At 43.5% G+C, this 24,965-nt stretch overlaps 1 protein-coding gene across 5 annotated transcripts in view; it reads left to right on the forward strand.

The window, feature by feature from the left end:
• Positions 1–24,965, forward strand: part of LOC107993726 (transcription factor Sox-13) — a 188,025-nt gene that overhangs the window by 32,541 nt on the left and 130,519 nt on the right. The window contains exon 2 of one of the 5 annotated variants that reach the window (XM_062076321.1): positions 9,445–9,542. Coding sequence is in view for 3 of the 5 variants with exons in the window: in XM_062076318.1 (XP_061932302.1) it covers positions 11,642–11,778 (137 nt within the window). In the remaining 2 variants the exon portion in view is untranslated. Of the gene's footprint in view, positions 1–9,334; positions 9,543–11,081; positions 11,779–24,965 lie in introns of those variants that run through there. The other 4 variants (XM_062076319.1, XM_062076314.1, XM_062076315.1 and 1 more) reach the window with 4 other exon arrangements.

Consider the following 24,965-nt stretch of genomic DNA (forward strand, 5'->3'; position numbering starts at 1 on the left):
TTTTTTACAAATATCAAAAAGTAAATATTTGCAAAGTCGAATTTTCGATTTTTATAATACTTTTTTTCCTTTTATACTTTAATTCGAGTTTACACGGTAAATAAAAACTCGTGAACTTTCAAGAACCTTTCATTATTCTTCGCGAGAAGAGAGTGTGTAACTTGGAGCGTTCCATTTATCGTTTTAAAAAAAAAAAAAGTGTTTCATGCAAAGATCATGTTAAATTATACCCGTATCCTATGAATGGGTGTAATTTAAACTATCGCAAAAAGGGGAATGTACACAACGCTAGTCTCCAAATAGAGCTATCTCTGGTTCGATCTTTCACTTAATGGCCGACTACCGTGACCAATTAATCAAGACACGCGATCGAATCTTCCTGCCTCGAATCGAACGTTCAACACCATCGTCTCTTCAAAATATCACGGGTATCGAAAACCTACGTAACCATTCCAACCATTCGTCGAAAACGCAAAAACATAATTAATTCGAGAAACGATCCTCTTTTATTTTTTACGATCTTTCAGCATTATACCATTCTTCTTAATTAATCTCACCTTTTTTCCCCCCTTTCTTTCTTTAAAATATAATAAAGTAAAATCTATACCTTTTAAATATTTACAACCAATTTATCTAATTTATTCTTCCTAAAAAAACACGCTTCAAAAGAAAACAAAAGAGACGGACAAAGATCTCAATAACATTCTTTTTTTCCACGAAGTCTAGATAAACTTATATATATATATAAGTTTATATATAAGTAAATAGTAGATCAAGATATCGTGCCAATTATTCGCCAAAACTCACCGATTCTTGGATAATGTATTCATTCGTTTCGAAATGCTAAATAAGATATTGTAACCGACAACAAGAAAGTCAATATAATATTTATCCCATTTAAAGTGACGTTTGAAAGAGAGGAGGAAGGCAGAGTCACGAAAATCGCATGACGGTGCCCCGCGTGAATTTATCTATCACGAGGCCGTTTGCCAGAACACTTGTGACGCCGCAAATAAGTAGACTCAATTTGCAAGTAGCGGCCAAACCGCGAAAGATCGGCTCGTCTTGGCACATAGGCAAGATCCGTATGCATGCAAAAAAAAAAAGAAAAAAGTCCTCTCTCTCTCTCTCTCTCTCTTCTCTCCAGTCCAGAAGTGGAACAGAGGTGGCCATCCACGGAGAGGCAAACTAATGATTTGCTTAGTTAATATTTGTTCAGCTATATGTTCCTTTTCGAGTCGCTTCCTAAATCGAGGTTGACGCATTGTTACCGCCTTCGTTGTGATTAACATAATAATGCAAACACAATGACACGGCGAGCTCGGCGAGGCCGGGCTCTATTTGACCAGGTGAAAATTCTTACATTGGCGAGGCGGTTTGCGTGGGTGGCGAGGCGGGCGCGGGTGCCCGAGCGTTCGTTGTCCGTCACGGACAACGCGTGACAATTGTTTTCTAATTCAATTAGAAGGGATTCGCGAATTTTCGGTTCCTTTCAGGGATAACTCTCGCCCCGAGGGTGATATCCCCTCCCCCTCCCGTTTCTTCAACTCTTGTGTATTTCGGTGGGAAAACATTCACGGCGTGGCTTTCGTGGAGAGGATAAAGAGGACGTTGGCGAAGTTGATTTTTTCTCTTCCACTCCTTTACGTAATACACACGCGTGCAAAAATCTACACCACGTTACGTCTCTTATACATTTCAGAATTCGTTCGAAACTTTCGAGAAGCTCAAAAAGTCTTGAAACCGAACGTTGTTACAAAAGAACGACTCGAATTCTAAGTTGAATCTTTTCGTTACGATGAACCATCTCGTTGAAGATGTTTGTTCGGAAGAGAGGGGCACGAAATCAATCGATTTCAAACCTCTCGTCGAGTCCGTCCATTCCGGCGGGAACGAGAATCACGACTCTCGAATCAAGAGTGAGCCACGGTCGGAAGCTCGGTGAGAAAATCCAATCGACGCGTTCCGTTCTGAAAACGAAAACCTGACCTCGAATCCGCGCGGGACAAAGGATGGATACCGAGTCCATATTACTCGCGATAAGCGCTGAAAGGCGGGAGCGTGCTCGATCGAGTACGCTCGTGCCGCTAATAACGTTAGCGTAGCGCCGCCGCCTCGAGTGGCGGCATCGAGTGGCGGCCGCCCATCGACTCCAAAACCTCCCCGATGCGCGCGAGAATGTCGCGACACGACACGACCGCGTCCCCCGTTTCCCATCGCCCCTTCCTCTTCACCCCTTTCCTTCCCTCCTCGACGCAGTGCCGCCGACCAGTAACGCAATTACGATTGTTGTTTGAATGAACAATCAAGCGCCCTCGAGGCGAGCGCCTCTCCTCCCCCGATCATTCAATTTCCGTTCGATCGACTTGGAGCCAAGTAGTCCACCAACCCTCTTTGCTCCCCCTCTCTCGAGCCACGCGTGACAAGGAAAACGCGTTACAGGCAGACGTTGGAGACGTTAAGGGAGAGCGAAGGAAGGAAGAGCGGAAAGGGAAAGAGTGGAAGGCGGTTATTGTTGCCACCAGCTGACGAAATATTCCGTGTATTCGTGGCGTATACTTAGTTTATCGCCCTGCCGGTGACAGGGCGCGCATTACGCGAGAAAAGAGGCCAATAATAACGGCCGGCCAGACCGTTTATCGGCTACCTGCTTTGACGGCGCGCGACGAGGAGGACAGCGCCGCTTCAGCCGCGTGGAATCCGGCTTTCTTCGCGCGTGCACCCGGACACGCCTCGTGAAACCCGGTTATTAGTTCCCCGCGGGAGGGCTGGTCCCCTTCTCTCTCTCTCTTTCTCTCTCGATTTCCTCGTCCATCGCGTCGAGGGGTTCGTTCAACGCGGACAGCTGTCGGGGGGGGCCTCGTTACTTCACCCGTGACGTCATCCGGACCGCCACGACGGATTTCACCGCGATTCCACCGCGTGGAATTCGATCGGTATAGAGAGCGCGCGTGAAACGCTACGAAAAAAAGGAAGGAAGAAAAAGGCTTTCTAATTGGAAAGCTGGATTTCGGGACACCCGACCGACCGATGGGATTCGGCGATAACAGCTCGCCTCCGAGACGCGAGATGCTCTTTGGAAACTGGAAATTTCTTCTTCCTGGTATACTAACTAGTACTATGATTATAGTTAACCCTTTATTGCGTGAATACTTGAAAAAAATGTATATGGCTAGTGAATTCACTTCATATTACGAACACGAAATGAATAATAACATTTCAATAGCATTCTAACATTACGTATTTCCATGCAAAGGGACACACCTTTGAAATTTAATTTCCCCGATCGGGATGGAACGGAAGGTTAAATAACGATTTTCCCCTTTCCATTTTGTCATTAAAAATAAAAATATAAGAGAAAGAGTGAGAGAGAGAGTGAACGAAGAACTCGTGCCTCTTATCACAGTAAAGATAGAAAAAAAGAAAAAAGAATTCGTCCCGAACGGTTGTTGGCTCGTCTTTCCTCAATTTCACCCATAAACTCGAAAGCAACGCGCGATACATCCTAACGGTACATCCAATAATAGCTTGGTCGTCTAATAATACCGATCGAATGTTCGATATCTCCATTGACAATAAACTAATGGCAGGGAAAAATTCCAACGGCTAATTTCGTGGCTCACGTATTTAACCGAAGAAATAAATCGGGGAGAATATCGATCGGGGTCCGGTAATGGAAAATGAGAGGGGGGGGGCCTGAAATATGAACGGAGGCGCGGGATTGGCTGCGAATTACGACGATCGGCGATATGTTTCGCGATATATTTGTGAAACAGGATGGGAAGGAACGCGATCGCGGTTGGGAAAATCGGGATCGTTCTCGCTCTCCTATTCCACGATTGATGCGAATTTCGTGGGACAGGATTTACTTTATTAACCGACATTAACTCGTTTCGACGGTTTACGATACGGTTGAAAATTACGAAACCAGTTCCTTTCGATCGATGAAATTATCGAATCCTGTCGGGAGACGCTTAAACGGCGGATATTCATTGGAGAGAGGGGGAGAGGGAGAGTTTCGTCGCAAATAGGATCGACCGAGTATGAATTATTTCATATTGAATTTTCTCGGTGACGGGGAAAATTAACTTGGATAATTTATCTTTCGAAATTCGTAAGAATAATTGCGACGCCAAATGCGGATTCGAGCATCTTGACAAGTAATCGCTTAGAGTAATAAAATATTATTCGAAAATTTTAATCCGTACTCCGCAGTTTATCGAGAGGCTCGAATCGAGTCGAGGATGGCGATCAGGAACCAAGCCTCGATTTTCAACAACTGATCCGAATCCGGCCGCGTCGTCGATCCGGAAAATAAAAGAGTCGCTATAACCGCGGTTTTTTTCACGGTTTCCGCGTAACACGCCAATTATCGTGTTTACACGAGCACGAGTTGCCGCCGATCCGATCCAAAGTATAAGTAAATAACGAACAACCGGTGTAACTTAGTTAAGCCTGCGCCTGTGCGCGGCCCAGAAGACAAGAAGGGAGACAAACAGCCCGATGAACCTCTCCGATCGACTCGAGGAGGAGGGACAGAGAGCGAGAGACACCGGTTTTGTGGAACGAAAAGAGGAAGAGGAATCGTGGAAGAAACAGGTGAAGAAGAGAAGTGGAAGGGGCAGTGCCGGAGAGAAGCACTAGAGGCGAGGCGAGGCGGCGAGGGGAGCGAGGAGGGAGAAAGAGAGAGAGAGAAAGGACAGGGTGAAGCAGGATCGGGGGAGGGGAGGGAACGGGTGAACGGGTGAACGGCCTGCCGCGTCCTTGCGAACCACCTGACCACACCGGCCGTGCCGCCACCACTCGGCCTCTCCAGCATCCTTCCAGCGGTCCAGACTCGCCTTCCAACCGGCAAACGCACTCGGCTCGCCTACCGGACTCCTACCTGACCGATCGCCCCGATCCGGGCCCCGATCCTCGACACCATTGTCCCTCCATCTTCGAACGCGCTACTCGTCTCCTTTGATCAGCTGTTCATCCGCGATTCCCTTCCTCGGGCTGTTGTTGCGTGCGAAAAGAAAAATGGGGCAACGAGAAAGAGAGACAGTTTTCGTCTCACGTTGCGTTGGTCCGTGCCATCGATCGATCGGCTGGCTTAGGAAAGATGGAAGTTTTCGTCGAAACGTTGGAAGAAGATTCGATCTATATATACGATCGGATACGATCGCGCACGAGAGATAGGATAATATCGCGTTACCGTTGCGCACACGAACGAAACTTGTATTTCCACTATCCTGTTTCCAAACCCGTCCGTTCAACTATGCAGCAATCCTACACGTGATTCGTCGCCATAACGTACATTCGATATACGCAGATCGCACGCCCGAGTTTCTTCTTTAATTTCTTCGGCGAGATCGGTCGATAATTTGAGGGAAGAGGAGTGGTAGTAACTGGAAGTGCGTTGTCACGCGCATACACACGTGCACACGCGTACACACCTCCGGCAAATGTAACAGGATGGAAACGAGGTTGTTCCACGGCTATCAAGCCGTGATGCATGGGGCTGGAATAAGGAGGTTCGGCCCGCAGGAAACACAGGAGTTTTCGCGGGCGAAGCGTAATGTCACCATCGCGTTTTCGCCCACGCCCGTGGACTACAATAGGCGTAACAATGATGCTATAAATTGCCGCGCGTGTGTTCCTCGCGATGTCTAGAAATCGGAGCACACACCTGAATTCCTACGGCCCAATCTGTTCGCTGTAGTAAATAATGGCGCTTTGTCCGACCGTTTCGTTATCAACTGGCCATCTGGACACCGGTAACGACCGTTTCCGCTGATAACCGTTCGCTCTTGTTCCTCGGAGAAGGAAAAATAAGGACGAAACTGAGGCGAAAAAAAGGAGAAAGGAGAAGGAAAGGATCCTGGTTTGAGCGCGAAGGGAAGACTGGTGTGTGACCGGGACCAAAAATGGTTGGCCGGCTAGATTGTCCACGCGCGCTTCCTTATTTCTTAAGAACGCCCACGCCTTATTAGCATATTAATGCAATATAGCGGAAACTCGCGAGCCGTGCTTTCTGGAAGATCTGAATAGCCGAGAATGGTCTTTTCATCGTTGTGGATCAAAAGGGGATTTGTTTGAGATGTATCTTGATTCTAGCCGAGTCTAGCCTTTGTGCGCTCGAATAATTGACGACGTTGTTAAAACGCCTCGTAAATCCTTAAATAGATTTTCTTAATCGTGCACCAGATCGTTCGCCTGTTCTTTACTTTTACTTCGATTTCAATCGAACGGAACATTCGGTCGAGAAACGAAGAGACGCGTTAAACAAACGACCAGATACAACGGCGATTAAACGTATATAAGTAAGACGCGATACAAACAGCTTCTTCCAACTAGCTTCTTTCCTCCTCCCCCTCCCTGAAACCGCACGGTTCAAGGTTCAACCCGTCTCCCCGCGAACTCTTCGTATGCAATAAGAAAGGAACGGATAACCGGCCGATTTCGACGCGCCATTACGCTAAACGTTATTACAACTTCCTTCTTGTTACAACTCGAATGCCGGCCAGATACGAGTGCGCGAGAAAAACTGCGGCTGCCTCCATGAAATATGGCCAGAAAATATGATTCTTCCTGCTGGTAATGGCGCGAACGTTACATTTATCAGGAAATAAGATTCGCCTTACGGGACGCGCGCGTGGTGGTGGTAAGAAGAAACGAAGAGAAGGCGGGTGCATTATCGTTATTCGATGCATTCGCCTCGAACGCGCACCGCCATTACCGCCGGGCGACTTCTCCGTTCGACGAGTTGCAACGTAATACAAGCCGAGTTTCTCCATTTTTCCCCCCCATTGGGGGGCCACGGTATGCGTGGCTAACGCTCCCCCCAACGCCAACTTAACTATATAGCGTTCAGGTGTTACGGAGTTAATGCCCGAACATCACTTTCCTCGCAACTCGAAAGTGGCTGTTTAACGCCTCGTGCCGCCTTTCCGCTACCGGCGGAAGCCTACCGCCAGGCGTCGCGCTCCCTTCCAACCAATTTATCGACCGCTCTATTAACGCGGTTACATCGAATTGCATTCCTCGGATAGGATCGTTAGGATTGTTCGCGGTCCGATGCGGTGTTCTTGTATAGCGCGCGCTTCTATAATCGAGGGCTCTTAATCGAGGCTCGAACATCGTTAGACGGGTCGAGACAAAAGTAGAGTTGTTGGTAGAATTTCGAATAGAGATTTCGAGCAGAGATGTGTAACAGGCGATATTACACGTAAATAACAATACTTATCTGTTTATCCGTTATCTGTTATTCATATGGGTGGATTGATGTTAGAAGTGTCTCGCTATGGCATTCGAGTGGATTTCTATAGCGATGTGATAATCGATAGAAAAAGAAAAGGAAAAAAATTGGTACTATCGTGATTCGTGTTTGATTAATCTCTACTCTACACCCGTTCCCACGAGTGATCGAAAAGCTACATGTTTATCTCTGTTGAGAATAAAGTAGAAAGTTTATCAGAATGTAATCGTAAAGTTATAGATAAGATTTATCGGCGAAGAAGCCGATGGTTCGTTCAGCGTCTTGGCTCGATTCGCTTGGCAAGTTCGCCTTCTGGACCGTTCGTTTTTCGACAAATCGCAGGTATAGGATGCTAGCCAGGCTACAGGACACGAGTTACAGCAGAATCCCCAAGGCTAATGATCCATCATCTCCTTATTTCAAAGTCCGAGGTGGCTACTTAACGACTTTGCGGCTCCCTGCTAGCTGCCCAGGAACGCCCACGTGCCACAGGTTGCGAATTGATCGGCTGCTCTTTTAATAGGGCGAATCATCCTCTTTGGTCCAGAGGGAGAAGATGGGAAGGATTTCTCTAGGAATTTCGTACCTGCACCTCGTATCTCGTAGCAGTTCAAACCGAATTTATCTTTCAGTCTTTGATATTATTACCTTCATTACATTTTTCTACAAAAATATATACTTCTCCAATTCTTGACAATTAAATTAACCAAACTCGTCGTAGCAAACAGAGAATAAGACATGGATTTTAAACGCGAGAAGAATCGGGCTCGTGATTAAACAATTAAGATTCACGTTAAACGAAGCGAGGCGAAAACGCTGTTAATCAACGCTGAATGAACCGACGTAACAAACCCTCTCTCTGTCTCGTTTCACTTAATCGTCGCACATCGAATCGAAGTAGAAACTTTTTTGTGGATCGAAGTCAGAAATGTCCATTTTCCCCATTTTTTCCAACGCAAGAATCACCGGTCCACGACTCATTCGTTTCCATCCTCGCGCCCGGTCTCGTTCGTTCCCTTAACGAAGAAGAATCTCTCCTCCCCGACAATGTCGCACCTGCTCCTCCTCCCCTCTCCCCTCCCCGAGGAACGAGTTCCCGTTCTCGTCACCGCGCTCTTCCACCCCGATCAGTCTCGTCGGCGTCTCGTATCCATTCGTGATTTCGGCCGGCCGTAAATTAGGCAAGAACGGGGGAAGAATGTTTAGAGGACATTATATTTCCTCGCGCACGGTTCATTTAACATCGCCGGATTCCACGCGGCGGGAGGAATGCCGGCGTCTCGGGGACGAAAACCCGCCTCTCGTCGCGGCGGCCACGGTGGCGGAGGGAGAGAGAGAGAGAGAGAGAGACAGTGACGTAGTGCCCACCTTCTCGTGGAATCTCGTGTCATCTACCAGGTACTTCTCCCCTCCCCTTCCTCTGAATCATCGTCCTTTGTCTTCGAGCAAGGATCCTTCGTATCTGTCGGTCGCGACTCCCTCGACCTCCGTGCAAATCCTTCCATGGCTGCCGCTGTGTCGCCGCGTTATCAATTATCGAGGGGGAGGAGGGGGGATAATGGAGGCCTACGGTGACGTTGGAGTTGTTTAAAGGGTTGTTTGGGAAGATGTTTGGGGAGAGTGAGAAAGGAAGGATTTGGTTCGATGGGGTATTTTGAACACGATGATGAGTTTACAGGGTGTAATTCTTTGTGGTTATTTTTGTTTCGTTCAAGTTTATTAGATTTAACTTGGCGTTTAAAATGATACGAATTTTTATTTTGCATGTATTGAATCGAGAGATGTATTTGATTGGTAAAAGTGAGAGGAATCATATCCTAATCTCTGTATGTTAATGTAATGGATATAATGATTTTTTTAGGTAACTCGATTAAAATAAAATAACTTGAATGGAGCATAGTACACCATCTAAATCAACTTACTATTCGTGTTTGATTTGCAACAAGATATCCTTTCTTCGATAACTCTCTTATCAATCCTACAAAGATATCACTTGTTTCAAGGATGATATATAATCGGTACTAAACCACTTCGCCAAACAAAAATTAAATCTATAAATTCGATCGAAAGTTATTATATATTCGTGTGTATATCGCGTATTATAATAAGAATTTTTCGATATTTCGATTCGCTTATTTGCGTTTTTCGTGAATTATTATTATCATTATTATTATAATAAAACAATTTTCTCGTATTGTACGCAGAACGGTGTGCTTCCTGATGTTCGCCGTGATTGTTCGACGGTGGATGGGGTCGTCGTCACGGCCATAAAGCCGATCAGCTGGAAGGAGATTCGAAGCCGGTGAGTCGAGCACTACCAACCTGCCTTATTGCCCTCGTCCATTCAGGACGTGACTGCGTCTGGGGGGTGCCCAGCGCCCTATTCACCTTCCAAACGCGCGAAACGCGTCCCTCGACCTCTCTCCAAACGCGATCAATCCGATCGGGATTTTTTTCAAATTTCACTTTTTTCTCTTAATCGCAAAATTGTTGTTATCCTTTGTTCATCTACTTTCCACAAAAATGGAATTTCATTGGCCAACCGTTTGCGATTTTAAATTCAAAGTATCTAATTCGAATCAGAGATCTTTTGAATTAATTGGCTTCGATTCTTCCAAATGCCGATGTTGCCGATGCTTAAGAATCGATGTTACATTTACGTCCAATTTCCGCTTTGGTCGTTTCGAAAAAAGAAAGTCACGTTTCTCCTACAATACTTAATTTTTTACCTGCCATTTACCTTACGTTTGCATGATTTCACGAGGTCGAGGTCGCGTTTCCGTGACAAGGCGAAACGGTACCGCCCCCTTTGATCTGCCCCGTTCCCCGATTATCCGCTACAAATGCGCGACTTGTATCGAGATCCGTGTGGAGTCGCGTGGAGTCGACCAACAATACCCATATTTCTCCATTTCGCGTAAAATACGCGAGTGCTGCACAATAATTTGAATCACCTTGAGTCCATTTCCATCGTTTTCAATGGAATAATACAATGGAGGAGACTGGCACAACGATCCCGTGCAAACAATCTTTGTAAAGTTTTAAAATAGCTAGCGAAAAATGAGTATCTCACGACGCAAGTTATCATTCAAAAAGATAAATACAATAACAAACTCGAGTAGCGGAAACTCGAAAAGTTTTCCATCCGAGTATAAGAGAATTATTTTCAATCGGTTCATTATTACCGTGGAAATTCTCCATTCTCCATAAAACTTTCCCAAATGAAATCCTTTCGTATCTCTGACGATAGTACAACGAAATACGACGATTCAAAGCGGATCACAGAACGGATCGTTTAAAAAGCCGGCCGCGGGTCGCGGGCCGGAGCACGCGCTTGCAATTACAGCCGGGCACGATTTTACAATAACTCAATTCATTTCCTCCTCGAGCGAGCTCGTAAGAACGCGGCTCGTGGCAAAAAAAGCGCGGCTGGATATAGTTATTGCGCGCACACGTGAACAACAGGTCGGTCCGGTCGAGCCCGAGTGTAACGACGCGCTGTGTATAGAGAAAAGGAGGGAGGGAAGGGGAGAAGGGAAGGATAAAAAAAGTAAGAAAAAAGGTGGAGAGAGAGCCGGATGATGGAATCAGGTGGGAATGAAAGAACGCGTGTATCGCAAGTAGTGGGAAGGAGAGGGCGAGCACGAGGTCGGAGTGGTTAAAGGGAGAGAGATAGTGCGGGAAGGGAGGAGGGAATAATCGAAGTGTCCATCGCGGTGCACGGCTCGGTGTTTGCAAAAGCGTCGATATCTAATCGGCGAAACGCTTGTCGAAAAGTAAACCTATGGAGGAAACAGGGTGGAGCGCGCACCGCAGGCATGCAGCAACCTCTTCTCGTCGTACGCGCGCGGTTTCGTCGTTTTTCGTAACGCGCATACACGTCGTAGGCTTCCACGCGCGGCCCAGATCCTCTCTCTTTTCTTCGAGGAAGGAGATACCTCGCCTTATATATATACATATATATATATATACCAAGGGCTTCGTTGCTTGGTTCCTCGATTCGCTCGAGGTGGTGTGGACCCTTCGCGTTCGCGTCTCTCCGCTCACGTTTACATTTACTCACGCACACGCCAGCTCCCTCTCCCCTCCCTCCCCCCTCTCCCCCCGGTATTGTATAATGCAACCATTGATAGCCGTCCTCTCTTTCACGCACGCGATCTGTTGCAGTCGCTGCAACCCGTGTCCGGTGACAGCGTCCAGTGTCCAGTCTCCCTCCCGGTGAGTGTCCGCAAGATTTATTTTCCCATGCGATATACGGGGTGGCTCGGTGAAAACTCGTCTCGATCGATCTCCCCGATCCCCTCCCCCCTCCTCCATTCTTCTTCATCGCCGGCTCGCGACATTTCGTGAACGCGCGTAAACAGTGTTTCCCGAGCGAGTTGACCGATACTTGGTGCGTGTATGCGCTTGCACGCGCGGAAGACGTCGTCGAAGAGAGAGAGTAGAATCGTGGATCGAGGACTGGGTAGGGGCAAACGAGCCTTTCGCCTCCGTTGCTGCAGCAGGGGAACGAGCATCGTCCTCATGGATCTGATCGGGTACGTACAGACATCGGCCGATCGTTTCGAATCGCGACGTGCGGGAGTGTTGCAGCAGCGCACGCTCGAGCTGGATGGAAACGCCGCCGAGAGGGGAAACTGGATCGCGGCCGTGCACACGCGGGATAACGTCTTCTCTCCCCATTAATTGCGACCGCGTCACGTTTTATCGTTATTTTCTCGATCTCGATCCCGGATTACCTTCCACAGCGGCCTGCCGCTTAACGAGCAGGAGGAGAGATCGCTTTCAATCGCGGGCCGCGATCAATTTGCAAACGTTTGGCCCGCTTGGGAGGAGACTCGAATTTTTCGAGGGACGATCCTCAACCCGCTCGGACACCCGTTAAGTTGCGAGCCGAGTGGAAAACCGCGATTCGACGAAATTGCGTAAAAGGGAATCGAATTACGCGAGGCAAGATTCGTCGGTTAGGGAAGGGGGAGGGGAGGGATTATCTCAGCTACGGCCACGATTTACGTGTTCCCCGAACCGGTGACTCGTGTCTGCCCGAGGAATCGATGGGAATAACGTGATTTTGTTCTTCTGACGTGAATGCTTTGTTGTTTCGCTTCTCTGCTTTCATGCAACTTGATCGATTTTTACGTTGTGATCCTTTTGTAGAATTTGTCCGTTTCTTTCGACTCGTCGGTGAGAATTATCGTGCGATTCTTCGAAAGATCACGATTGTAGAGTAATAGCTTAATTATTATTATTATTATTATTATTTTGCTTTTTCTTTGTCTCTGTTTGTTTTTATTTCGTTTCTGATAATCTAATTGACGTTTCTTCTAAAGTGATTTTCTTCTCAAAGTTTCTTCTTTTAAAGTGATAGCTACAAAAAATATTTTCTTGCATGTCTCATTGTAATATTATCCTTTTTTCTACAATTTTTGCTCTTTTTCAATGTTCCGCTGCTATTTCTTTTTTTTTTATCGCGTAACATAAATTGGTTTTTAATATTAATCAAACTAATTTTTGCATCAGTATTTACACGCGCATCTTTTATGCATATTATAATCACGGGATAGCAAGCAAATCATCACTTTGTCGGACTTTGAGTAAATATGTAATAAGCGAACGGCATTATTAATCAATAATCAATATTCAGTATAGATATATTATAAGAAAAAACAACTATTACGATCTAAAACAAATGACCATTCATTTATGTCTTTATTACATCAAAATTTTTTAACAAAAATAATCTAATTCGTACTATCGATATAACAACGTTAACATAGAATTTCAATTCGAGGTTGTAACGTTACACTTTTGCCAAGAAAAGAAAAAAAAAAAAAAGAAAGAAAGATTCGAAATTCCAAGATCACAAAACTCCAATATTTATTCGGGCGTCCTAATCTCGCGAACTTTTCCGAGGATTACGTGTCCTCGGAACGAAAGCAAACATCTGCGAGATAATTGCACGCCAACCTTCGAAATCAAAAATCGCGCGACTCATCGGTATTCCCGACTCGTCTACTAATATCTATACCCGATCGACGTATGCATAAAAGAAAATAAAAAAAAGAAATCTAAATATTACGTCACTACACATCCAAATAAGAGATCGCATCGACGAACTCTTTTCCAAACCTCGTCCCAATCCTTCGAGAATCTTGCGAGCGCATCCGCGTAATCCGCGAATCCCGGTTCCCGAAAGGACTCGTGACTCTATTAGCGTCTCCGTGTTTTCTTTCTTTCTTTCTTTCTTTCTTTTTATTTGCCTCCACCAGAAGGAATATACTGTGTGAAGACTTTACGACAGAAAAAGAGAAAAAAAGAGAAAAACAAGAAATCCATACGCTTGTTTGCCCTTTCAATTCGAGCGGTGCTAGCGCTAGTGCCCCACCCTGCCGGAAGTGGAGGAACGTAGCGACGCCACAATGTGATGTAACCGCAAGAGAAGGGATCTCTCGAATCGTCTCGAATCGAGCGAGTTGTGTTGTACTCGTAAAAGATATTGGCTACGTATTGCGCTACCAACAGAGAGAGAGAGAGAGAGAGAGAAAGGGAGGGGGAGCGTGCAAATAATAAGTGCTCTCCTCGTCCTCCGCCCTCCTGTCAATAAAATCGCCGTATCGTAACCCGATAAAATACCCCCGCGCGTTCCACGGCGATTTTCGACGGTGGGAAAAAGAGGCTCGAGGCCCCTTAATCTTATCTTTGCGCAAACAATCGAACGATGTTCCGCGACCGGTTACCGGTTCCCGTTGCCCGACCGCGTCCCGTCGAGTTTTTCGAGAGCGGAGCTCGTACGATTCAATTCCCACCAAATTGGAATTGGAAGAAAATCGAGAATTTTAGTATCTTGCTTGTCGTTTCTTTTTATTGAACCAGATCGCGTTCGTAATTGAATGTAATTGTCGGTTTAGTTCGAAGGAACGGTTCATTTCGAGGAGCGAAAAAAGAAGGATTGGAAAATGTGAGATGAAAGATTTTTAAAGTTAGTTTTGTAAGAGATACGATTTCAGATGGAAAATTAAAAGATCCGTGTACTTTTAATCTCCTCTGTCACTGATGTCATTTTGCGTTAGAGATACATAAAAGTTTGAATCCAACTGTTGTTATTTTCAAAACCTAAAAAACTAATCTTTTTCGCCTTTGAAAATCGCGAAAGCGTATTTTCTTTTTTCGTATCATCGACGCAACAAGATATTAATAACAACTAGATAAGAAAAAGACTCGCATCGAGGATGGAAAAGCAAGAAACTGCGAATGATAAACGAGTGCATAGGATCCGCATTTTCGAGAATAAACGCGATCGTAAACCTGGCTTGTATCGTCTATCCGAATACAGTCAGATTTCTGCTCGAGAAAAGAAAATCTCGTATCAAGAATTTACCTCCGTAAGGGACTGCAACTCGTAAATAAACTCCCTACTATTCCAGAAAATCGAGGATCGTGAAAGAAGCGTGGACGAGAGAGAGAGAGAAAGAGAGAAAGGGTGCGCGCTTTTGTACGTCATTACGACATCCGGTCACCGAACAGTCGCGAGAACGGTATTTCAAAAATATCGGATGAAATACGAGGATCGCGGAAAAAGAATAGAGTTAGGTTTCTATTATGCTTGGCCACGACGCGGCCGCGTATTTCATCTTTCGTTCGAAGCATCGTCGTTTCGAAGGATTATTTTTGGACGATTCTATATTTTCCTTCTGCTTTTTCACGTAAGGGAAACGGAGAGCCGACAGAGAGACGCGACGGGATCCCTTTCCTTGGATCATTGTGGTTTTCAATATGGAATATTGGATTGAAATTTTGTCGAGTGTTGGATCTTGCTATTCGATGTGACTCTTCGTGAAGGTGTATAATTAAATACCGGTCCGTTGATGCGCAATTGTTAATTTTGGTATGGTAAACTTTGAATGAATATTGAATTATCTCATTGAGTCTTTGAATGGATCTTGGTATAATTTGTATTTATATTGCGAAGTATATAAATACGTTCGTTCCGAGAAACTTTTTCCCGTTCTAAAAACTTTTAAATATAGTTATGAAAGAAATATATTTATAGTTCTATAAATATTCTTTGAACAATTCGTTCTTTGTCTCTGGAACATTTTTCTAATCGGAGTGTAGAAAAAAAGCTACAACTTTTAAAAAATTACATAAAGCATCCTTATACCCTATAAATGCGTTTATAAATAGCGCAAACATTGATAAATATAAATATTTGTCGCACATTTATGAATTTTCTTCTAACAATATGTAACATTTTGAAATACCTTTTCCAACGAATTCCAAAAAACGTTATTACTTTTGCGTAATCTCGCAAAAAAGACGCAATTATCGTGTAATTATCGTGTAAAATAAAGAGAATCGAACCGCGATCGAATCGAAATAAAAATTTCAGATTTCAAAAATCCGTTTTGATCTTCGAGTATAGGATTAATTCAATGGCACGGCAGCTTGCACAAACATTCAAGTAATTCCACAATAATCAAGTACCGATGATTTATCGCATAGTTGGGTGTAATTTCATTCACGAGAAAAAAAAATATATATATATATGTAAATTCAAGCAGATACTTTTCCCTTTATACACTATACGCATCGTGCCCGACGAGGAGTTTAAAATTTTTCGATATCCGATTTCTCTAATTTCGTACGATACCACGCCTTACAAAGCTTTGCCATATCTTTCCACCGAAGCCCTGCCCAATTCCAAAAAAAAAAAAAAGTTCATAAACAAATCCACCAATTCTAAAATTTCATCGAGTTGATCATAAAAACCGCGTACACCGGAAAGCGCACAATGGAGAGGTGGAGAGGCTAATTTATTCGTCATAAGAACACGTATGCGCGCGCGCGCCACGCCAATAGCGCTACCGCCTCCGGTCGAATAACCGCGGATTACCTAGAGATCCTCGGCCCCGGAGGATTAAAACGGCGGGATTCTACGGATGCTAAAAGCTTGCCTATTTAATTCAAGGATCTCGATTTATGTGGAACTCGTCGGCCGTTGAATGCTGCTCCCTCCCTCCCTCCCCCCTCCGGTAGGCTCTCGCGGTTGTGTGCGAGAGTCGAGAGCCGATCGTGAATCTGTCGTTGACACCGAGCAGCCAGGCTTGGTTGACAAAAAAAGTAGGCAGGCATAATCGTAAAGTGCGAATGTTATTCTCTGGACGATGAGCGAACCCAGGGGAGGGAGGGGGGAGGGAGAAAGAACGAGGGGACCACTATATACACGGCACCTATACACGCGCGCCTGCGTATTCACACACGCGTGCACGTGTGTGTATATAAAGCGCGCGACACCGGTATTATAAGCGTTCCTCTTTTTTTCTTCTTCTTCTTCTTCTTCTTCTTCTTCTTCTTCTTACTCCTCTTTTATTTTCTCGGTTTTTGCCCGAACCGTATAATGGGACGACGGATATAAAATAAGAATTCGTAGCGGAGACAAAATTCTTTAACGGTTCAAGCCGAATTAGGACGGTTCAACGTTCCCGCGAAAGCGATATAATTGCGTCATTAGCGAATTTCGCCGGATATCAAACCGGTCCCTCGGCTCCGTGCGCCGATCGAAAGAAGCGAGGAATGATCCGAAGAAAGGTGGATCCTCTTATAAATATATCGATGGTCCTCTCGTCGATCCGCCCGAAAAGGTCGCTCGCGGCCCTTTTGTTTCGCGGATATTGCAGGAATTTCGGCGGGGAGGATATTGGAGAGGGAGAGGGAGGTATCGGCACCCTTCGATTTCCATCGAAGACGCGACGACAGAGGAGAGCACGTCAATCGACGATTCGAAGGGAATGGGGCACAAGAAACAGGGAGTCGAAATTCGGTGGCTCGAAATTGTACAAGCGGATTATACGTTTTCCTTCGTATTAAAATACGGCGGGTCTCAAAGGGAAAATAATGTCTCCCTGATTACTCGCTTCGGTTCAACTCGAACCACCCCTGCGCCTCGTTGCTCCGTCCCGTTTCTACGCCCTCCCTTCTCGTTCGGTCTCTCGCCCCCTTCGTTTCGCTCCATCTTCCATCCCCGTCTGGGTCGAACGCGTCGACCCCTCCATACCCATTCCCAACTCCGGCTCCACCGCCGAAACGGGGATTAAAATGATGTTTGCGTGAAAACCAAAAGCATTACCGACTTTATCTTCTGAAGTGCGTCGTATTACTCTCCCTTTTATCCGTCCTCGCTTCCACAATATTTGTTCTCTTAATTTCCAAGAACGCCAGCTTCACGATTTCTTTTTCACTTTTCTTTTTTCTCTTTCTTTCTTTCTTTATTTTTTTTCGTCGAGTCGCCTTTTTTAAACGCTTGGAAAAAATTATATAATTTTTCTTTTTTTTTCGTTTCATTCGCATTTTTCTAATCCTTTCACCGATACTCCTTTTTCTTATTTCCTCGGTTACTCGAATTTTTCTGAGGATATAATCTAATTGGAATTCTTACTCTCAATTTCTTTTTTAGTTTGCTTCTTTGTTAACAGTCGTTGTCGACTTTTTCTCGTCGTTCATTTCAAGATTGACCCGGTTTAGAATTTATTATATATCTTTGTTACTTATTTTCCCCTTCATTTTTTTCACTGGCAGTGTTCGTTAGCGTGACAGAATGCGCATGATCGTTAGATAATTTGTTCTTTGGAACGGAGTGTTGTACCGTTTGGCGCAGTGTCAAACGAGTTACAGCAACATTGGAAAAATATCCGGTATAATGACTCGGGCGTATCGCGGTCCGCCAGGCCAATTATGATAAACCGGTTCATCGGTGAATGTGAAATGCCACTTTCTAAAGTCGTTGCACCGCTGAAAGGAAGAAACTCTTGTTTCCCTCCAGTTTTTTTTTCTTTTTTTTTTATCCCCATACAATCTCGATCGATCCGCCCGGTTACGTCGATTTCGACTTCTTACAACTTTATTATGCGGGATGAGAAAAAAATTGATCGCGAATATCGAAGATCGCTGAATGATCGCTCGTTGAATTTTTAATTTGGAATAATATCACGATTTATATAAACTTACACAACAAGATCGAAACGTAACGGAGATTGACTTCATTCTTCGTTCAATATCGGAAAGATTTTTTATTCTAATCCGTATTAGAACGACAAACTGGTTCAATATCTCCTTTTTCCTCACGGAGAGATTTCCAAAACGTTTCTCCATAACCCGAGATCGAATTACAAATTCTGTTAATCTCCTTCGCGACATCGATAAATCCTCGCAATAAATGCAAAGTTGAAAACGGTGAAACAAACGATGAAAGGCAAAAATTGGATTAGCTGAAAATCAGTGGATGGAGGATGATACGTAGGCGGATACAGATTGAAGCCGGATACCGGTGCCAAACACAAGAAACCGGTAGCTGCTCCTCCATAATATATGGCGGCCGCGCGAACATAAAATTCTCCAATTGCAAAATTGATGCCTCCTCCTCCCTCCCCTCCCCACCTCCTTCATCTCCTCTTTACGATGTCTCTATCCGTCCATCTAGACGCCACCACCCTCCCTCTCTCTCTCTCTCTCTCTCTTCCTTATTTCTCGCAGTGGAGGTGGATCTCTCGGGATCCCCTCCTCGTTTTACTGTAAAGCAACTCCTCATATTGTACAGGGACGCGTAATTCATTTTTTACCGGCTCAATTATTTATAAATTGCTGCTCCCTCGGGAGGAGGACACGGCCAACCTGTCATCCTCTCCCCCCTCCCCCTCGATAGTGCTCTTTCTCTCTCCCTCTCTCTCTCTCTCTGATGGTTCTCCAGTGCCGAGGATAAAAAGGAGAGGAAAAGAGGAAGAGAGAAAGAGGGAGAGAAAGAAAAAAGGAGGAACGTGGACAGGGAGATGGATAGCGAGGAACACGCGGAGGGATGGAGAAGAAAGGGAAGGGGAAGAGGAGTACTTGACGAGAGCGAAACGTGCACTGGCGAGTACGAAGCACTTTGGACGATCGAGGCAGAGGTACAATTTACCGGTTTGCCTCGCTCTGTTTATTTTGTTAGCGTGCTAATGGAATGGTTACGATTCCGAACGAGGAGGGGGAGGAGGAGCAGCGCCCCCTTTTCCTGCCGATAAGGCGAATTATAAAGATTGTCGTGGAATAAAGTTTGACAGCCACTAATGGTTGATTCCGCCGAAACACGCGGGTCAATTAGGAGGAACCAGAGCTAACGTTTAACTTGCTAATAGCCGATCTTTCTCTTCCCATTTTTGTTTTTTCTCTCTCTCTCCCCCCTTTTCTTTCCTTTCTTCTTTTGTTTTGGTTGTCTTTGGGCCGAGTTGACGGCTGGCATTTCGTGGCCCCGTCGAGAAACGGTGATCGTTATTGTCGGTGATGATTTGTCGCGAACGAGGAACGTTTCGGGAATGCGGCGAAGAAGATTCTGTATGGGGCTTTTTATCGAGTCCGTTGTGCCGCGTTATGCGTTATAGAGGTGATAATGAAGATGAACGTGTTAAACTGGTGATTGGAAAAAAGGTTCGTCAGATATTATTCTTCCTTCCTCTTTTCTTTTTTAAGTTCTAAGTTTAATCCATTAGAAAATGATCAATCGAACGTTATCGATAAAATTTGAAACTGATTTATCTATAAGATCTTTTTAGTATTCGAAAATTTTCTAGTATAGTGATTCGTTCCTTCGAGAAAATTTGGAGTAATTTTTTCAATATAATGTAAAAACTCTATTTTTCCTAGGCAGCTTTAGAAGACTCGCTCTGTCCCCTGTTTCGATTCATTTCCAATTTCGAATAAAAATTTCCAAATAAAATAACATTAGAAAAGGGAAAGAATAAATTATCACGCGCGATCTTGCAAATTAATCACGCCAATCCAATTAAACCGATCGAAGCGCGAATATGTCGTCGTCGGCGGCTCCGAGGAGACCATCCTCACGGAAAATCGCTACGAGTCGAGAAATCCAGCGCGTAATCCAGCGGCGGAGCGTATCGTGCGTAATTCGCGATCTTAATGACCCGGCCGGTCTTCATAAATTCGCGTGTAATTGGAGGCTTCTTCGCGGCGGCGCGCAAATTTAAGGCCGACGCGCCTCGTTTCGCTCGCCAGTCTTTGAGAAATTAAAAATCTCGAAATATCGCGCGACGACTCGATCCCCGACCCGTAACCGGCCATCCAAACACATTTCACCTGACGCGTTTAAGGGATCGCGTCCGCTTTGTGCGGGCACGAGTTATGGGCGGATCCCCGCGAGTGCGAATGCGGTTTTAACAAGGGAGTGGAAGAATAGAGAGGGAGATAAGGTTTCTCGTGTCTGTCTTTTATTTTTCTCTCTCGTTTTCTTTTTCTTCTTCTTTTTCTTTTTCTTTTCTTTTCTTTTCAAGGAGAGAGAGTTAGATGGTGGAAAAGATAATTTACGGTGCTTGAGTTGGTTAGTTATGAGAGATGGAAATGAATGGGAGGGGTGTGCAACGACAGTAAGATTGATTTATTTATGGTAATTCTTGGAAATTGAAATTGAAGAGTAGGTGATGAAAATAAGGTAGAAATTAATAATTTATATAATGAGTTTCACCTAGTAATAGTTTCGAGGAGAGGGAAGGAGGGATAAAAAAGTTGGTGAAATTGTTATTTACGCTTCTTAAGCTTCTTAATAAATACAAATTTAATATAAACACACTTCCGTGATAAATTTTTCTGATATCGATTATCTTTATCTCTAGCGTGCAAAAGAAAAAATAATAATTCGATCGAGATCCAGAAAAAATCGGCACTCGAGGAAAATGAAAGATAATTATTTTTAAAAAAGGAGATGGACAGATAGAGAAATTTCCACGTTGATAGGTACGGGAACACCGTTGCATCAATAATTATCTATTTTCCAGGTGCACAATATTTTAAAAAGTAGCAATTATTCGTGTACCACTCTGTAGCTTCTTCTTCGTGATTATAAGTTTCATCGCATATATTTAAAATAAGTAACTAAGCGATTAAAATTGCAGAACGAGATAATCTGGCTATCGTGTCTTAATTAGACGTGTAATGCATCCTCGATTTATGTAAGTTTTTTTCATTTTAATTTCGATTAAATGGTGATTAGATTTTTCTGTTATTCCTTACTGTCTGCGGGCACGCAAAACTTTTGATAAACCTTTGATAATTAAAGTATGAGATTTTATGGTTTGTTGCAGAAAAGTGTGTAAACCGGGTTTATTCCATTAATTTTAATGAGATTTCATGCCGGTTGGTCGAGAATCGAAAAGTGTTTAATCATAGTTGATCGTTGTTTACGAACTTTTCGTGGTTTTATTTAACAAATTGGAAATCGCTTCTTTATTTTTTTTTTTTTTTCTTTTTTTTTAGATAAAACACTCGTTTAATAAATCTGATCTTCGATATCGCGTTCTTCTTCCATTATCTTTTTTCAATTTTTTCCGGCGTATCTATTTTTAATTGTTTCAAGCATCTCCTCGAACAAACGCATTCCTCTTAATTTTCATTCTTCTTTTTTAAATTTTTTATTATTAAACAAATTTTATTTACTCGTAATGTTATAATACTTATCTCTTCAGCAAATAGAAGATAAACGCATCCACGTACATCACAGTACGTTTCTCTAATGTCGATAGATACCACTTTCATTATACAATGCCATATTATTCGATAAATGAAAAAAATCACGTAATCGAGATGTATTATCTCACAGGTTGGTGTTTAATCACGAATTAATCAGAATTGATCCGGCAATAAGGATAATATCACTTGTACTCAAATCACAATATATTATCGCACGGCTCCGCTGTAAATAAATAATCCGTGAATAATCAAGGTTTATCAAGCGTAAAAACATTATTAAGTTTTTAAGCAACACATGTGTCCAATATAATTAATAAAACAAATTGCATGGAGGAAAAAATAAATAAATATCGCATTCAACTCGTGTACAGTTATTACAACTTGAATTTACGAGATGAGATGCTAATGCAATGATTCAACCTTCGAACATCATCGTGCATAATACACTATTCATAAGCATTTCGATCAATTTGCAGTGATAACGAGTCGATAATTGAAACTCATGTTTATCTCATTATTTCTTCCACACGAATGACATAAATGCTATAACAATTCGTAAACCAAAAGAATTTCCAAAAAATAATAACCAAATCTATCGATCACGAATTGTAAAAAAAAAAAGACTCTAAACATATTAATAGAAGAAGCATCCAAATCCAACATTCGCCTCTGTTTGTTCTCCAAGAATTGTAAGGAAAAATCTAAGCGGCATATTGATTCATAGCTTGCTCCTAGACACATCTTGGTCTATCCAAGATCAATCGAACGTTTCCTCTTTGTCTTCCCTTATCTACGTTCGCAATCGAGGATGCTCGGCGTACTATAATGCGACAGGCCATGTCGGGGAGGATCAGTTTGTTTGATGCCACCGTATCGTCGTGACAAGGGCGACGTTACTTTGACTACTCCCCTGAGAACGAAATCTCCCTTTCTACGGTTATCCCTCTTTCTCCGGCTCCTCTCTTCTTCCTCCTCTTCTTCGCAGTCCATCCTCGAATTATTCCAATTCGATACGCACCCGGCCTCCCGTTTCGCAAATCGCCTAGAATCATCTTCTTCTTCTAGTTTCTGACTGCCAGGGAACCGTATGATTTTTGTATAATAAAGGCCTCGGTGTCATGGGAGAAGAGACGAAAGTTTCGAGTTTAGGAATCGAATTTAGGAATCAGATTAATTTTGTCGACTTCCAATAATTCTTGCGTCTATTTGCATTGTAATTTATCGTGAATCGAATCGTTTAATACTTTTTCGATCGAGCAAGGATGGAATATTTCGAAAGATACATGTATAATCGATGTGTCGTCTCGTCTAGGAGGAGGGATCGATACGAATTTATGCACGATTACATTCTTCAACGTCGATGGTGTAAATTCTTAGCTCGAATTGCTGGCAATTTGTTCGATAAGATATCGGGCTAAGTGGTGCGCGCCGTCATTTTGCAAGTTAGTTAAAGAGGTATGGTGTATACGTCGATTAGCGAATTAAAAGAGAGAGAAGGTGTGTCCCGTGAGAAGAATCTTGGACTCGAGGTGCAGGTTTTCGAAAAGAAAGTCGAAAGGAAGCGTTTTTATTCTTCCCTCCTTTTCTTTTTTTTCCCTTTTTTTTTTAATATTATCATCGAGCAGAATTTCAGATGTTGTAATTTGTCGAATGTCCTGTGATTTTCTGTCGTGATGTGGTTCGTTATCTTAATTGTAGTGTTGATGCATGGGCGTACTTAAGTTTCTCAGGTGCAATAAGGAAAATCGAAGTGTGTGTGTGTATATACGTATATTCTCATTCATTAATTTATCTATTCAACGTATCTACGAAACGAAGATAGAAAGTGCTGGTGGTAAGAAAATTCCTTACTCGTTTGATATATTATCCTACGTGGGTTTTGATGCGTTTGGAAAAATCTTTTAAAATTCTTTATATAAATAAATTGCGGTGGGTTATTAATTTGCCGGATCCTTCAATTATAAATTATATTTTTCGTTATGCAATCGATATTATTTATTGCGACGTTGGCAATCGATAGAAATATATTTCTCGCGATAATAAGTAATTGGAAATGTTGCGTATAATTACGTTAATTACATTGTGCGAGATTATGCGACCGACAGAATTTTCGATCCTTTATCAATCCATCCAATAGGTAACATTTAACGCAGAATTTACGGTGGCGTCTTTACCGTGTCTTATATGGTCTATCTATTTCTGAAAATATATACCACGTCATAGAGGCAACACGGACTAAATTTAATGCGGATAATTCATCAGAAGGTAATAAGCACAGCTGCGGATAAGTCAGAAATAAATTGAACTTTTGACGTAACAATAATACGTCTCGAGATTAAACCCCAATCGATCTTAGAGAGTATCGTTACGAAATTACATTCAATATACCGCTTAAAATAATCTAACCGAGGAAATCGATATCCCTCTAATAATCGACGGAGACTTCTCCAAGTGTTTAGATATTTACTTACTTTACCACCAACGCAAATTAATTTACGACGAGAATTTACGTATCCGCGAATATACATATCCGAAAACAACCAATAAATCATTTTCTTTAAAAAAAAAGCATCAATTATCTAAAAAAAACAATTAAAACATATGTTTCCAAGATTATCCATCACGGTTACGTTAGAAAATGCTCCAAATATATCAAGATGCAGGCTTATACATCCAAGTCAAAGTCCTTCAATCGCGGATTCCGCCACCGGAGCACGGATCTCGGCTGCCACCCTTCAAAGAACCTTGATATTAACCAGCCGCGCAGCCATTGTTGGCCCTCGACTATGGACATTGTGCTCTTTGAACGTGCCACAAAGAAGAGAGCAGCTCGCACGCTCGGTGTGCGTGCAGCATTCATCCGGACCTACGGCTATCCGTAGTTAAATCGGCCTCCTAACAGCCTCGCGCCACCATTGTACATATATATATATATATACTCCTCTCTCGAAAATGCGTCTTCTAGAAGTTGCGTATGTATGTACGCGCTTCCATATCCGCTGTAAGAAACAATGAGTCGAAAGATGAAAAGAGGAGGAGGGGGGGAAAAGTGAAACGAACGAGGAAATAAACGTGAGGAGAAGGAGGCATGGGACGGCCATTTTTCAAGCGCGTCGTCCGCCCACGCGCGGGGAGAGGGCGCGACAATGGGCCGGAGAAATTTCCTGCGGCGGAGATTAATTGGTGACGAGGATTTCGAGCCGCTCTGAATTCGAAG

This window comes from Apis cerana, linkage group LG6 (genome assembly GCF_029169275.1).
Source record: "Apis cerana isolate GH-2021 linkage group LG6, AcerK_1.0, whole genome shotgun sequence".
NCBI lineage: Eukaryota > Metazoa > Arthropoda > Insecta > Hymenoptera > Apidae > Apis > Apis cerana.